This window comes from Centruroides sculpturatus, unplaced genomic scaffold (genome assembly GCF_000671375.1).
Source record: "Centruroides sculpturatus isolate CEXI.00-Female unplaced genomic scaffold, Cexi_2.0 scaffold787, whole genome shotgun sequence".
Classification (NCBI taxonomy): Eukaryota; Metazoa; Arthropoda; class Arachnida; order Scorpiones; family Buthidae; genus Centruroides; species Centruroides sculpturatus.
This window is the reverse complement of record NW_019384977.1, coordinates 21751-39812: the sequence shown is the minus strand read 5'-3', so window position 1 is coordinate 39812 and position 18062 is coordinate 21751. Positions and strand designations below refer to the sequence as shown.

The 18062-nt window shown below is 33.4% G+C and overlaps 1 protein-coding gene across 1 annotated transcript in view; it reads right to left on the bottom strand.

Moving 5' to 3' along the window:
- Positions 1–16100: 16100 nt before the first annotated feature.
- LOC111632711 (ATP-dependent RNA helicase DEAH12, chloroplastic-like) overlaps positions 16101–18062 on the bottom strand; it is a 15921-nt gene continuing 13959 nt past the window's right edge. The window contains exon 5 of the mRNA XM_023377213.1: positions 16101–16435. Coding sequence (XP_023232981.1) covers positions 16232–16435 — 204 coding nt within the window. The 3' untranslated portion in view covers positions 16101–16231. The remainder of the gene's footprint in view (positions 16436–18062) is intronic.

Genomic DNA, 18062 nt, shown 5'->3' with positions numbered 1-18062 from the left:
ATCTATAGCATCCCCGTGAAGGACAACAGATGCAATAGGAACCTGATTTATATAGGCTCCACTAAACGATCTCTGGGAGTCAGAATACAAGAGCATCTAGCCGACATTCGGCATGGAAGAACTTCCACGGCCCTCGCTACGTATGTAACCAATCCGGATATAGTAGCGAACTTCTCCCAGGCCATTCTCCTCCACGATTCGCCTCCTATTGAACACCTCAAATGGCTAGAGGCTATGCACATATTTATATCCTCCACCACCAACATGTGCATAAATTTTAAAGAGGAGATGCTGTTATCGATGGCCTGGCAGGAGTTAATTCACAACACGCTCTAATTCACCCATCAAACTCTGACAGGCGAACTGGTCGCGCATGCGCGACTTGGATTATGTGAATCCATTCGAACCTACAACTCAAATTCAAGCTTTAAACGACAAGATTGAACAGATTTCTACTTCTAACGGATATCGAACGTCTTTATAGAAACTGGTTGGAACCTGAAGCAGAGCCCAGAAGGGGTTCGAAAACGTTTGTTTACCAATCTTTTGCGTGATCACACCGTAAATGGTTCAGGTGTGTAAATTTTTTAAACAACACTAACCCGATAACATTAAATCTAAATACCAAAATGATTAATTTACTGTGTTTTTGTTATTTCTTACTCCTGTTTTTAGGTATTCGGTATTCAGCCGAATAGCACAAAATAGGCCGAATATGCCGAATACCGAATAGTAACCGAATATTCATTACATCACTAGTAGCTTTGCAATTAACATAATGTTATGTGAAGAACCTATGGATTATCTGTATTTAAAAGTAGTTTGGATTATGCAACAGGATAGATTATATTTTGACTTTATATTGCAATTAAAAACTTCTAGAATACCTTTTGTATTTTCTAAAGTCACTAAGAGCATCTTTAGCAAATTGAAAAACTTCCTTTGTGTGCTGCAGATATATTCTTCTGCTATTATAACTTTTCCCATAAACATGAAAGGCCAATAGAAAATTATATCCCTTTTAATTTTCTCCGACTCACTTTCTTTTCATTCAATTCATGCTTTAATTGATATTAGACACTTCTATTTAAATTTTATCTTAAAAGCTGATAAATATTTAGTAATTATTTTCTATGCACATAATAATACAATTTCATAAAACTTTAAATGTTAAGACATATGATCCTATCACTGTCAATGTAATAAGCTATAAACTCATTGCTTGTTTCATCACTATAAAGAATAAAGTGAATTTCTTCCAAATATCATCCTCTACATTTGATATGTTGATGATATATTTATCATCTGGAACTCTAAACCTGATATAAGCAAAGTTGTAAGTGCATTTAATTATACCTTTATGGCCTGCCTGTTGAATTGAATCAAAACTGCAGTGACAAAGCACATTTTCTGGACATAGACATATAATTTATAGAAGGCTTTGTGGAAACATGGGTCTACCACAAGGATACACATGTACCATTATATATTCCAGCAAACTCAAAAGAGCTGTTTCATTATAAGATTGCCAAATTTATAGTATTGATTAGAAGGGCCCATTCTCACTGTTCAAGTTTCAACAGTAAAATGAAACTATAATGCATTAAAAACATTGTGGTAGCACATGGATATAACAGATAACTTATAGACAACATTATAAAAATGGAAAGGTGCTTTCAATAATCATATACAACTAGTGCTACCACCCATCTGGTTTTCACCCAGACAGTCCGGGAATCGACTCACTGTCCGGGTGAACTATTAATTTTGTCCAGAATTATCGTATGCAACCTGTCTACCTTTTTTTTTTTCCTGCTTGTAAGATTCGTATTCATACACGTCTCCAATATTCAATAGAGCTGAGTCATTTGTAGTTGTTCTTTCTTAATTTAGGTTATTTATGTTACTTCTACCCAAGTCTCGCTAGTCCCTAACTGTAGGTGGCTGGATGGCCGAGTGGTCAAGGTGGCAGCCTACTGCTCTAGAGGACCCGGGTTCGAAAAATCCCCAGGAATTTTTCGGGGGATGGTTTGTTCGGATATGTCGGGCCCCGTCCTCATCACCCGGCAGCCCAATTGTGGACCTGGCCGAACCCATAATGGGCTTGCAAAAAAGAGGCCTCTTAGTGCCCACAGGGCGGAGAGTTAAAAAAAAGAAAAAAGTTCCTAATTATAACTGATTTAGAACCGGCATGCACTGTACATTATTCTTCACACTGCAAAATGACATTACACATGTGTCAGGAACTTCTGTTCGAACAAACTTGCTGTCTGGGTCAGTGATTTTGAAAAGGTGGCAACACTATACACAACTAACAATCAAGTTGCAATATAAATCATGCATAGTGCTGGACTATGACAACAGACCTACTTCCATCTATAAATGAATAGCTAAGTTCCACAATGCTGATATAACTTACCATTTTATGCCAATATTAAGTTACGATTAATTAATATAAAAATAATATGGATAAGACCTGGGCTATAATAGACCCTATAATTGGGGATATAACAGGTTTAACTCCCAAATGGTGTATAAAAGATCCACAAACAGATCCTTAGCACAGATGATTAAGGAACACCAGCATGACACTCATGCTAATAAAACATGTTCCATCTTCATGCAATATATCAGTGAGCCTGGGGTGTCAGTGGGGTTTGACAAACCCAACTCTTGTAAACTGGTATTTAAAGAACACTCGCTGATAACATTAGATTTTGGAAATTTTTAAAGACAAGTATGAGAGCCTAATACATTAATCATAAAGATTGTGCTATATTATTTATGGCTTGGCGCTCTTTATATGATAACTCCTAAAAATGAAGAGCAAGAATAACACCCAACAAGAGGACACAACTTAGTCTAAGGAAATTTTCTTTATTAAAACTAACACTTTAAGTTCCTCTAAGTTTTTGCAAGTCTGGGCATACATTATATTTTCCTGTTTAAAAACATTGTGATAAGAAGTTTCAAAGCATTCCAAAATAAAATCTTTAATGGAAATTTGAAGCTTAAAAAAATTCAAACAAGAGAACAACCTGAAGTAGGCTTCTCAAAAATATAAATAAATAAATAAAATAGAGTACTGAATGTATGGCTAAATCAATCTCATACTTCAAAAAGAAAAAAAACAAATTAATTAAGTAGGTTAATACATAAAAATACTAAAATTAAATAGATATTTGAAAAAATTAAAACAAATATTATAACAGTCTTGTTCTCAACTTACTAGAGTGAGTAAATAAACTATTGTGGCTGTCTGCCATTTTGTTTATGTAAATATTGTATATACATGGTATGATCCAAAAGTTCGCGGACTGCAGTAATCTATGACAACAAAAGCATGTATTTGAAGTTACAGCGTATGAAATGGGTTCATACGCTGTAACTTCAAATACATGCTTTTGTTGTTTGGATTCTATCAAACCACTCCTACGTGTTCAGGTTTGTTTCGCCCATGTCAAGTAATTAAACTGCGAGCGCTGCTGTTTTCATCCAGAGATAGTTACCTTTGTTCTGCGATGTAACAAAAATGAAGTTTCAAGAACAGCGCTGCAACATTAAATTTTGTCAGCATTTAGATAAAACACCTACGGAGACTAAAATTGTTAAGAAAGGTGTACAGTGATTCTACCATGGCAAAATCAAAGGTGTACGAATGGCATCAGCGTTTTAAAACGGGACGAGAATCCATCGCAGACGACAAATGCTCTAGCTGACTTTCGACTTCATGGAATGAGGAAAATGTTGAGTTAGTCTGTCAATGTGTTCGCAAAGTGATCGTCACCAAACTCTTGAAAAAATTGCTGTGACTACTCACTTATCAAAGACTAGTTGCCAGCATATTTTAACGGAAGATCTTAACATGCACTGAGTGTCTCAGCACATTGTCTCTCGACTTTTGACTTCTGAACAAAAGGAAGAACAAATGAGAATATCGGGTGATTTAATCGACAAAGCCAATAAGGATCCATCATTTCTGAACCACATCATAACAGGTGATGAGACGTGGTGTTATTTATTTAACGCTGTTTTGTGTCATCATATGAGGTGAGAGCAGCATCGCAGGAGGCCTTACAGGAGGTTTCAAAAAAATGGCTTCCAGCAGTGCTTCCAGAAGTTATACGACCGCTGGAAAAAGTGTATCATCGCCCAAGGTGATTAGTTTAAAGGTGGTTGTGCATCGGCAATATAAACTTTTTAGGGTAAGGAATTTTATGCCAAGTCCCCGAACTTTTGGATTGTACTACGTAGAACTATAACTCCTTTCCTCTTTCCTATCCCCCTTTTTCCTTCCACTTTTAACCTTTTCCTGTCGCCTGACAGGAGTGGGAATTTCGTGGGTCCTGATTGGTAGTTTTGCCAACAGGGACAGAGGGGTCCTGCCCGGGGCATTTGTAGACGTGGGGTGAGAAAAAGACCACTTTTGGGTTTGACACCGAGACACAAGGTTGAGAGAGACTCCTTGGAAACGTGCATGAGATAAAGATCAACAGAGAGATCCCAGAGAGAAAAAAAGGGGACAGAGTGAGAACTAATTGAGAGATCCGTTCTGGTGAAGTCTCAAGAAATATATCGGTGAATATTGAGTATCCACTGCATAAGTATAAAATCTGATGCTAACGGATTGGGCATCCACCACAATCAACCACCCAGATCAGGACCCCCTTTGTCTAACTACCGGTAGACCCCCTCTTACCTTATTTCTCTATCTTTTTCTAATAGTTGTAGTTTTAGGTTAAGGTTAATTATAAGTATAGTTATAAGTATTTTAGTTCTAATCAAATTGCGTGTAACCAATTTATTTGTAATTGATAAATAAATAATGAACTTACTGGATAATGTATAACTAAAAAGACAACACCTTATTAATCCAGCAATATTTAATAAGATAATAATAACGTTTTCGACTGTTTTAAACAGCCTTCATCAGTTAAACTATTTCAAACTAAAAGAATGCTAAAAATAGAATACAAGCTTTTAAAAACTCAAATTCCAACGTAAAACGCAGTCGTATGATAAAAACGTACAAAAATTGCGCATACAATTCTTATCGGAATAAAAATAAAATAAAAATACACATAATCGAATTTTTTTGCCGCAATAATGCCTATTATAAGATTACCATTATGCGCTATGGTAAAATGATTTCCATGCGGTGAATAAACACTCCGCATCCCTATGGTTAATACAGCCCGTGTTAATGTGGGCTTTGTATATTTCCAACTTCTCAAGATACTTCAGCGCCTGCTTGTTGTTCGTGGCCCTGATGATAGAGGCCTTGTCCCAATGCACGTCGACTTCCTGTTGTTTAGCGAAAGCTGCGAGTACAGTGCTATCCAAGTTCTTAGTGATGGAGTATTTATGTTCTTTAATTCTCTGCATTAAATGTCACATAGTTGCACCAACGTATAAAAGATCAGAGTTAAATCGGCAATCCTTTAAAGGTATAGCATACACATCCGTTCTAGTATTCTGGTTTTCTTTTTTCTTGTTGTTTCTTAATAATCTATATATCGTAGGATTACGCCGATATAGCATTCTTATGTTATTGTTGTTGGCCACTTTCTTCATCAATGTGTGCAAGAAAGGAAAATAATTAAGGACTACTTTTCTTCTTTCATTCCTAGTCAGAAGTTGTTGTTTTGTTGGTTTCTGAAACTTATTAATAAGCCCTTCAATTTCGATAACCATACTGCAAAGCTGTTGTACGAATGTAATTTAATTCTTTATATGTATCATAAACACTGGTACAGTATGTGTCGATTCCAGATTAATTCGACTTAACATTTCCAAAATACGTATATTTTTTTGGAAATAATCTGTATAAACTACGCTATAAACAAAAAATTGTAGGATTACTTACTGAGTGTGCACCATTCGACATCGCCGTTGCTCAAGCTTGTTTTCGTCACGGAACAGTGCAGCAAACCGCAGCCGCGATTTCAGATGTTATTTTTTCTGCAAAAACTTTGTTGAACTTTGGAGACATCATTAATATAAATAATTTTAATCGCCGTTGAATAAGAAATGTTTCTTTCACAAGAAATGTATAAAATTACAGTACTGTATTAGACTTACGGTACCTAATTTACATACTGTACAGACGATAGCGCGCCTAAACTCTCTGTAGCGTGGCGCTAGACAGCAAAAACTATACATATAATTATAATAAAGTTAAAATAAATTAAGTTAATATATAATTATATATACAGTACCTAATTTATATATAATTAATATATAATTATATATACAGTACCTAATTTATATATAATTAATATATAATTATATGTACAGTACCTAATTTATATATAATACTGTACAGACGATAATTAAACTCAACTTACCCGCCTAAACTCTCCGTAGTGTGGCGCTAGATGGCGGAAAATAGTTCGGCTGCTCGTCCGTGATGACGAGTTGGCGATGACGTTTTACGCGTCCCTTTTAGCGTTTTTGTATGAATACTGACGCAATTTTTTCGCCGTGACATAGGAATCTACGTTATTGGAACCCGCGTTATAGGGGGTTCTACTGTACTTCTTCTGCTCTCTAGTATTCTTCATTTGTCTACTTCAACTGCTTTAATAGAAACATCAAGCTTATAGCATGATAATTCGTCAGTTAGTTTGTCTTTGATAGTCAGATTTATGAAGAAAAACTTTGTACTTTCAGACATCATACTTGTTTGTATCCTTATCCAATTTGTACAACCTGGTGGTATGCCGTTATCAAAGCTACTGGGCATGGTTAAAAATTAAGACAGCATAAGCACAATTATTCCAGATATTACAGGTTCTGACAAGTAAACAATTTTGAGAGTCCTGCCACAAATAAGCTATGTATTGATTATTGACCATTTGTGACATGCTATAATGAGCAAAAACTTAAGAAACTAATAAGTAGGTTTAAAATTGATAAATACAAATGTATTCTGGCAGTTTATGAGTTAATTATGCTTTCTATTTGCAAAATGTCTTCAACCTTAGCACAAAATAAGAAAAAAACTGAATTTTTAAGAAATTTGCGGGATTTCCCGGATTAAAAAAAACAACTGGGATCCCATTTGAGAAACCCTAACATGTACTGACAAAACCGCATCTGAGGGAGGCCGCGGAGGACTGATATCACTACAGTTGCATTTCCACATTACGTTTACGCGTTACGTTTGGTTACAAGTGTAACACATTAAGTCAAGACATCGGAGCGATCGACCGGTCGATTGCAATTGACTTATTAGCCACCCCTGTTCTATGCCACCACGAAAGGGAAACCCATTTCATAGTCCACAAATGCCAAGCTCCTTATCCTGATAAAAAAAAAAAATCCTTGACATATTAAAAGGAAAACAAATGAAATAAATACATAGTATATTTTTGTGCAGTGAGCTAATTGTTGAATTACAGTAAAATCATGCTTAACGCGGGGATGCATTCCTAGACGACAAAGCGCTAAAGGAAACAGCATTAAATGAGGCCATTTTAACATAGAGTAAATAGGAATAGGGAAACAAGCGACCAAAAATAAACAAATTTTACTTTAATTTTACGTTATATTATTATGCAAATCAATATAAAAATATGTTAAATAACACAAACATACCCATACAGAAATGTAAAGTTCATTTCTTGTGATGAAGGTCCTAACTTTTCTGAAATTCTTGTTTTTGCAATAAAGTTGTGAAGTTTCATTTGTTGCTTTTTTCTTTCCTTAAGCAAATGTTGGTTAGCAGAAGATCACATCCAAGATGCCTTGTTTTGCTTTTGCACTCCTTTCAAAATTTGGATCATTTGCTACAATTTGATCAACAATTTTGTTTATCTTACCAAACTTTTACTAAGGAAATCTGTAGAGAAATTTTTTGGGTTCTTTCTTTTCAGAATCTTTACTTTCCAGTTCCACATGAATTCCATGTTCTGCCAGTTGTTGAAGGTTGTCGTTGATAAGGCTCTCACCAGAAACCTCCTCAATATCCTGCTCATCTACATCTCCTAGTCCTGCTATAATGATTAGGTTGAGTCTGGTCAACCTAACGATGCAGCAATAGACTCTTCTCACTGAGAATTCTTGGATACCTTCAGTCATAACTTCTTCCACACTTTGTTCGTGCATTTATCAGTTGATCCTTGCCAAGCGAAGTCAATATTTTCTATGGCATCCATGATGTTATATTTTTTCCAAAATTGCATCAAACAAACATAGATTTAAAGAAAGTACATCTTTTTGCCACCTTTTGCTGATTGGTTTGTGTTTGCAAATAATCGTATTATATACGAATCAATGAAATGCCATGATAATTTAAATCAGTGTAAATTTTGAGCTTTTTTTTAGGCTTTGAGCAGACTGTGTTGTATCGAATCAGCGTTAAGTGGGGTCTTACTGTATCTGTAATAATATTTTATCAAAATTTTATTATAAAAAGTTGTACTTATTAATTAGATTGCCAGATTTGAAATCTAGGGTAAAAATTTTCTGCTAAACAAAGAACATATGATAGGATACTGCACTTAGCAACCAAATAAAATAATGTATATATAAATATAGTAAGATATTGGATGCATATGTGGCAACTTACTAAACATTATGTGAGAACCCGGCCTAGTGTAAATTTGATAATTTCAATCTTTATTTTTTTGTTCAAATCATTTCATTTCACAAATGCAGCAAAGGAACTTCATAAGATTTTCCCACTGATAACACTTCCTCTATGGGTGAGGTGATACAGCGTCTTGAAAAAACTACACATTGAAGGAAATGATAAAATTGTGGATTGGAGCAACCGCCAACTTTACCAAATATGGGCATTAAAATGGCAGGAGAAAGACCCTGAATAACAAACAAGAAGAAAGATGATCAGACAGAGTTGGCTGGCCTGTTTTTGTGTTAACCTCATCACTGTCCTTGACCACTGCTCTTCCCAAACTCCTGTCAAATTTTTCTATCAGACTTTCTTTACTCCCCTTGATAAACAAGTACTTAAACTTTACCCTTGAATCATGACTCATCCGGACCAAGACTTCCCTCCTTGAGAACAATGGGTGTATTCAAAATCTCAGCGCGCTGCCAGCGCTTCGCTGCCGGAAGTGACGTACTGCTGGCGTTTCGGAGCGAACACGAATGCTGACTGCTGACTGCTGACTGTTGGAATATCCAGAAAGGTAAACAAGAAAAATGGCGGATGATATGGACTTGTACGTTTCGCTAAATTTGTTTTTGAACTTATTTAATGAGACCAACGTAATGAAAAATGAATATTTCGAAAAGAGAAAGAGGGATGAGAATTTTTTAATATCTGTAGGAGTTATAGANTTGGCTGAGATTTTGAACAGAGGTGCTGAGAGGCGCTGGCAGCGCGCTGAGATTTTGAATACACCCAATGTTCAACACTAACCATCCAGGTATTTAGCAACTTGCATTGTAAACACTCTCTCTCTCTCATTTCAGCATGCATTTAGCAGTGGATTAGCGAACATAACTGGTGCCCAGGGCAAGGCACTTTATTGGCACCCCCTACCCTTCCAGAAAGAAATCTTGTTTGTCTTGGAGACCAATTGGCACCCTCTGTGAGTGCAAAATGGCTTACTCCCCATCACTATTCTAGTGGCTTTCAGGATACTCTCTCACTTAGGATACTTCTATTCCCTTGTAAATTTTCGTAAACTGGAAAAATAAATATTTATTGTTTAATGGTTAAATGCATAGAGGAGTACATTAATTTTGGGCTTTTCCAACTAAAATTTCCCCCTTTCATCCCTTACTCCATAAAAGTTCTACATACGTGGCTGTTCACACAGTTTGAAGGTTCCTGTAAGTTGAAAAATCACAGGTGGTGTCAGACCTGACGCAAGGGGACGCTGCCACCCTGTTCACAATTACATGCCACATATTCATCTTAGGCACTGAAAGTGTTTTAATATAAAATCTGCTTGAAAAATCTCAAACTAAAGAGAATTTTACAATTGCAGTTTTTCACAAATCCAGGATATATAGGATATGGCTATCAATGTACACTAGGGTTTCTCATTTCCCGAGAAATTTGCCTCCAGTGGGATTATGGAAAAAATAAATTCTTTTCCCAGGATCTGGAGAAATTCCGAGATGAGATAATAAAATAGAATTTCATATGAATAAAAAATATCATACAATTGAATAATTTAATTTATTTTCTAGTAAGTAACTAAAAGTGTAGGGCCAATCTCACCCATACCGACGCATTAGGCTCAAATAATTTATGTTCTCCTACATTATAAGATGAAAGTAAAATAAAGCGTTTCATTGGGAGTTTTAATGAACATAATAATTATTACAAAAAAAATACTGTTTTATTTCTAAAGATGAAATAAAAAATATACTTATTCCATAAATTTAATGAGAAAAAAGACAATTATTTTGAATTGAACAAAAAATACAACTTCTCCAAAAAAAATTTGTTTTCAGTTGATCATAAAAAATACTATTCAAAAAATTTATGAAAACAAAAATCTCTCTCTCTCAAAAAAAAAAAAACTTATAAATTTTCATAATAAGACTTCAAAAAACAATAAGTGATCAAATTATCGATCATTTATCTAGTTCTCAATTTGGTCACAAAAAGTCCTGCAGCTGAAAATGCCAATGGTTTGATTTTATAAATGATATTAAAATAAATTGTTGTAAAATACGAGTAATTGACTAATAGAGAAATTTCAAATAATCACACTTACAGTTACAAACGATAGGATATAAATGGGAATGTAAGCTTTAACAAATTCCTTAACTTATAAATGGAACTTCGAAACTAAAGTGCGATGAATGATATTTACTTTCAGCGAATGCTCTGCTGTTCAATGATGCGCAAACACAATACATAGATATTTCATGAACTAACAAGTAGAGACTTGTAAAACATAGGCATAGTAATAATATGCAGCATGAAACCTCAAAATTTCTCTCTTAGGTGAGTCTTTAAGATGCAACTTTTCATATAATAAGTGATAGAAAGAAAACAAGACATGATAAATTATTATTGAAATGTGAGATTTCCCGGGATTGTTCTCATAGGGGAATAAACGGCGGAAATCCTGGGAAAACGGGATCCCAGGAAAGAAACCCTAATGTACACAAAGTGATAAGAATTTCAATTTATTCTTATATAGAAATGATCATACTTTAATCCTTAAACTAAAGGAAGATTAATATAATGAAAATTTAAAAAATTAATTAAAGTATCAATATTAAAATATTTTAAAACAGTAGATCATGAAGGGTTGCTCGTGAATAAGAGTATGACTTTCTAATATCTTTTATTTATCTTTAAAAACATTTTTCTCATATGCCAAGCAGCTCTGGCACAATCACTTACAACACATCAATTTCAAAGGTTTCTGAGAGAGAGAGAGAGAGAGACTGAAAAGTAATTTGCTAGGTGAGAAAGTAATTTATTATCTACTTCCCTCTGGTGATTCAAACAGGCAATATTTTTTCTATTGAGAGATGATTCAGTAGATGATGTAATCAATCAATCAAATCTTGTAATCAATGAGGTTAGAACTCCTCTTAGTTGATCACTCAAACTTAAACTCTATGAACTGGTTCAAGGTGGAGCAGCAAGGACATAGACAACACTTCCATTTGGAGGCACTTCTCTTTCTTATCTTTCAATTTGACTCAAATTCTCAAATACCATATGTAAGCCCATGTCAGTGGACAGTTGATTCACCTCTTGTTTCAATTGGATTTCAAATTGTCACCAACAGTTTATGGAGATCATCCAGAGATCAATCCCTCTTCCTAAGGTAAATCTCTTACCCATCTCTCTGATTACATTTATTGTTTAAAATAAAAAGTCTAAAAAATTCTTAAAATTTCTTAAAACTAACAAGTTAAAATTACTCATTTTTATCCGATTTCGAAGGAACTCAAAACACAGAAATGGAAAACCAAAGTTAATAATTACTTCTTACTTTATTACTTAACTTTTCATTGCCATATGCATTTCGCTTTTTCACCCTCATCAGTGGTTATTCTATCTTACATCATCAGCGTTCTTATATTCTATCAACACATCCCACCATGCATCTATGCTGACTCTGGTATTCAAATTGATGGTATTTACATAATTAGTAATACAGTAGTGTTCTACAATACATCTCACAACTACATTTTCTATTTTATACAATATTTTTACATTATCGCAGTCAATAATACAATTTTTAACACTACAATGTTGGTACCATGGGATTCCATTCTTTTCAATCTTATTGCCGCTTCGTGTTCTTTTAGTCTTGTTCCAAGTTTCCTTCATGTTTCGCCAATGTAAAACTTCTTACTTGTACATGTACACTGTAACTTATAAATGACTCATGCCACATCCAAAGGATTCTTCATAAACTTAGCATTTCCTTTATTAATTAAACAAATACTTTTACTAAGTCTATTACTTTGTTTTCCTACTAAATTCACAAAGTAATTGACAGAATTCTAACAGAGTAATTGACAGAGTAATTTCCTACTAAATTCACAGAGTAAATAAAAAATGTAGTTGTGAGATGTATTGTAGAACACTACTGTATTACTAATTATGTAAATACCATCAATTTGAATACCGGAGTCAGCATAGATGCATGCTGGGATGTGTTGATAGAATATAAGAACACTGATGATGTAAGACAGAATAACCACTGATGAGGGTGAAAAAGCGAAATGTATATGGCAATGAAAAGTTAAATAATAAAGTAAGAAGTAATTATTAACTTTGGTTTTCCATTTCTGTGTTTTGAGTTCCTTCGAAATCAGATAAAAAAGAGTAATTTTAAACTCGTTAGTTTTAAGAAATTTTAAGAATTTTTTAGACTTTTTATTTTACATTTATTGTTTCAACATGAATAATGGAGTCCAATTACCATCTCAGATTGATACTTAACAATCAAATTGACATATATATGTCACCATAATTCCATATTACTTAGTCCATAGTTCATAGTCCAATGTAATGTAACTTCTTCATTTTGTCTAAACATTAGTCTTAAATATTAAAAAAATAATCTTTTCTTCTTTCCAGCAAAATGTTTATTAATGGATGAACATTTTAGGCCTACGTTAGGTTTACCATCAACCCTAATACAAAATCATTCTATTTTGGAATGTTTTTGTATTAGTGTTGATGATGGACCTATAAATCAGGGTGAAAATGTTGTTCCATTAATAAACATTTTGCTGGAAAGAAGAAAAGGTTATTTTTTGATATTTGCAACTGTTTGCAAATATCAAAAAATTGTGTTTTCTATTTCCTTGAATAATACAGTCTTATTTATTTCTCACAATCAGAATAAGTCACGTCAACCAACACAAGAAACTTCCTTAGAGGAACCAATTTCACATCCTAGCAGACAGGAAACCAATAGAGTCCAGAAATAAAACTGTGACAAGAATTATTGTAAAAACAGTAATTAAGTCACTTTTATTTAAAACATTTATCTAATTATAAAATAAAGTGAAACAAGAATAATTAAAATAATATATATATCAGCACATCGTACAGGAACCATCAAATTTAAATCAAAGGATGTAACCTATACTTTGAACTAAAACTAGATGATAAATAATCTATTACAGTAGAGCCTCGAAAACTCGGCACTCAATAACCCGGCACTCCGGATAACTCAGCCACACCCTGGCAGGGCAAAAATACTCTTAGATAATTAATTTTCATCATAGACAGCTTTATGCCTCAAAGTATTTTTCTGAGGTCTGTCTTATCAGGTAAATTACTGTACACAGTGTATTCATTAATTTTCATTTTCATGTAGTAAAGGCTCTATGCCTTCATAAAGGACGTACTTTTCCTTTGTTTAAGGGTATTTGGGCAGTTTATTATTTTCTGTTGTATTCTCAAGCAAACAATACATACAAGTACAGTACAATATTTTCTGAGGAAACACACATACTTATCCTTTTTTAACCCCATTCCCGATAACCCGGCATTTTCACAAACTCGGCCACCCTTCGGTCCACATTAGGCCGAGTTTTCGAGGCTCTACTGTAATAGCTAGAATCGACGTATTGTAAACAAATTTGTAAGTCAATCCTATTACTGGACATGTCACCTATAATATGATCAACCTACAAATTTATTAAATTGTAAGATTAGTGCAAGGTATGCTTAATATAAAATGAAATAACCAGATAATGATCGTATCAGTTACAGATGAAAAACATTATGAACATCAAAATTAGCATCGATATGAAATTTTAAATAATTCAATCAACCGAATTCTCAAGATAGGCTACAAATTTGTGTGCATCTAAAAACTATAGTATTTGCATATAAACATATGTTACTGACAATTTTAAAAGAATGACTTGATTACGTTTTCGATTTTTATCTTAAAAATATTATCTACAATATTATTTCAGAAATGACTTTCAAATTAATCGCGAAACAGATAATGCACGTATAATAATCGGGAGGTAACAAATAACACAGTACGTATAAAGTACACATTTAATGCTCAACTTACTTTGACAATATTTCTTGTGCGAAGAGGATTCAAAAACTGAAACAAGTTCCTAAAGAATTCGAAAGACCGAAACCAAAACCAAAACCAAAACAGCACCCGACAACCATGTGTAATGTCCGGTGATGTTTAATAATATGAAATTAATCAAGCTCAATGGCTTATAAAAGCTTATAAAGACAATTTGTTTTTTACAAATTGCAACAACTAATTTTTCCTAAATTTAATAATCTAAAATACAACAAAGTTATCACTCACCGTTTAACCTGTAGAGGCGATAGAGGGATTCTAAATAATACACAATCGCATGACACAAGCTCTGACGACACTCTAATCTGTGCTATCAACTTCTTATAACAACATAGGAATAATTGTGAGATGTAAGATATGATAATGACATTTACTGTCTAACTATAAGATTTCTATTAGTAACACACTCGGTTGCGGTACGCAATACGAGAATAAGGCAACCAAACTGTTTCGTTAACGTTGTCAATTGATCCTTTTATATTATTGTATTTGTTTATCTAAGTTCACATGTTTCCATATGATATGAGAGCATCGATTGAAGGTTACGAATGCATCGACCTTCGTCTGTAGGAAGGAAATCACTCGCTTTTCTTTGGATTGCGGCTTTATGGCGATATGTTTAAATAATTTGCTTTCGATTTTGTTTCTACTTACGTTTGCATTTTTTATGATATAAAAATATCTTAATGACTCTGACTTACAAATAAGTGACAGAAGTTGAAAGTATTTACATTTGTTTACATATTTACTAATTTGCAAGACAAGGTATCATCCACAGCTATTGTTAATTTTAATTTCAAGAAATCCCATCTGTATTTAAAAGTACAGTACGAGTAATAACGCGTTGTGACCTTGAATTGTAAATGGGAACTAAACACGACACATCCAGTGCAGTTGTAAATTTATCACTGTTTCGTCTATAAAGGCAATGTTTTCGTGTTTACCAATTATTAAGAACTATTTCCAAATACATAATGGAATGCATTTCTAAAAGGCTTCATTTAAAACGGATTATTATTATTTTTTGTTTTTTTGGGCAGCTCTGGAAAATAATAATGACTAAGCAAACACTAAATTAGTTTAATTATTAATAATTTCTTCCAATATTTCTGTACTACTAGAAAAATCATAGAATATTAATATTTATAACATAACCTCTAAAATAAATTTAGAGTTCGTGTCTATTTTCTTATTAAGGACGCGCCAGGATTTGAACGAATTTCAACATGGGATAGGTTAATATAATTTTTCGTGCATAATCGGTTATCCGAAAAATCCCAGTTTCCAATTGATTCGGATAATCAATGCTCTACTGTATTTTCTATTTTATAAGAATTATATTTAGTTCATTATTTTGATAAATTTTTACCGATAGATGGCGCTACATGTAAACCAGTAACTCGAATGCTGATAGAAATCAATTGATTTACGAAATAAAATAGATGTTTTGGGGTAAGATGTACGACAATATCTAAGTTAGGAGTGCATAAAAACATAACTGCCGAGTTTCGTAGCAATTTTGGTCGAACGTCCTAGGAATGTATAGCGAACAAACAAACATCCAAACATTCTCATTTATATAGATTTTGTTTTATTCACATGAACATTTACTTCATAAAAATAAATATTTCAAAAACATGACGACATATAGTGTTTGTAAAATGACTTAATTATTGTCACAGTTTTTTTGTATCAGTTATTTATTATAGTTAAACAAATGGTATTTGATTGCGTCCACAAATTGGTAAATGTTCATAAACTAAATTTCCATTTGAAAAAATCTGTAAACAAAGCCAACACATGTGACTGCCACACTTTGAACATAAAATATGATTACAGCCACCGTCTTTTTGGATTGGAGAGCGACAAGCAGTACAGGTTTTTCTGTTTTGAGGATCTTGTTTCATCCACACCTGGAAAAAAAATCACAAAATATAAATGTCTCTTGTAAATTAAATTTGTAATGTTGTTATTTTAAATATTAAACAATTTTTTAAAATAAATTTTCTAACTGTTAGACAACTAAAAATAATTTAATGGCTCCAATTTAGCATGCATCCAATGTTCCCTCTAATTTTTTTTGCAGATGAGCGGAACATATACTTCTCTGAGCAAACAAAAATTTTGCTGAGCAGATTCTGAACAAAAAAATTTTTTGAGCATATATATATATNGGATAAAATCTTTTTTTTTCCTATAAAAATTAAAATAATTAATTATAAATTAGAGATTAAAATTCATTTTAAAACATACTTTTATACGAAATATTATCTTTTGTCAATGATTTAATTGAAATATACGCAGCAATAATCATGTTGCAGACAGAGTGAGAAATAAGTAAACAACAATTCAAATCGGTGTGCATGCTCGCCTGCACGGCACATAAATTCTCGTGCGCGGCAACAATTTGAGCAGTGCGCGGCAGCGCAGCTTAGAGGGAACATTGCATGCATCACAGTTTATTTTCTCAATTGTTTTAATACCTGTCTTAATTCAACAGTGCCGCAACTTTTTGATCTGTAAATATGTCATTTTTCTTAAAAAACTTTTATATTCTTGGAAAATGTAAAAATGTTGGTGAATCATTTACATAATGATTTATATCCTGTATACTGCATCAGTTCAAGTTCTATATACTGTATACATATATATAGAAAGTGGGTGTGGTAATATGATAGGGCAGGTTATATACTAACTTTAAATTACAATTACAATCTTATCAAATGACATTCCTTTTGTCTGAAGTATCTTTAGAAAGTGTGCACTGGAGTGCTGTCATTGGAAGCAGTGGATGCGCCGCTTCCCTTGTATTTTCTAAAAAATAAATACATATTAATTTTAATTATATGAAAATAATCGCACAATATTTTATTATAACCGCATTATGTATCTTATTAAAAATTTCTATACTACACGTGAAAAAAAAAATTGCTATTGTATATTCGGATATTAGTGGCGGAGTGGAAGAGCTGTATTGTCAGCATCCAAAAAGCCAGATTCGCGCACGCGCTTTACAGAGCACCAAACGTCACCAGGTCACCACGTTTACTGGTGGAAGCCTAGGATCTTGAGTGGGTGCTACACGTATACCGCATCCAATTCTATCCGGGACCGGTTCTGGGCTGTTAGCCGCCCACCCGCTAGATATTTGGCCGCCCTCGCCCGATTACGTGAATCGCGAGTAGATTTATAACTTAACCCAACCGATAAGAATTTACTGGTATGTTTTTATGATAGTTTTCTGTATAGTTGATAGGAGTTTTAAAAAATCCATTAAAATATTTGATATTATTATTCCGCTCTCCGATTTTATATTACTCACGGATTTCGTATATCCCATCTTTAAGGGGATGCAGAAAAAAACGTGTACAATTCTTGTATAATGTTAAAAAATTAACTGTTACTTCGACAGCATCATTTACGACTAAATTTAATGAATGAGAGAGATGCACGAGGTACAGAAAAAGCTCTAGAATTTATTTTCCTTAAATTTACGATTTATGTATCCGTTTGTCATAAAAATTTGTCTTTCCACTTTTT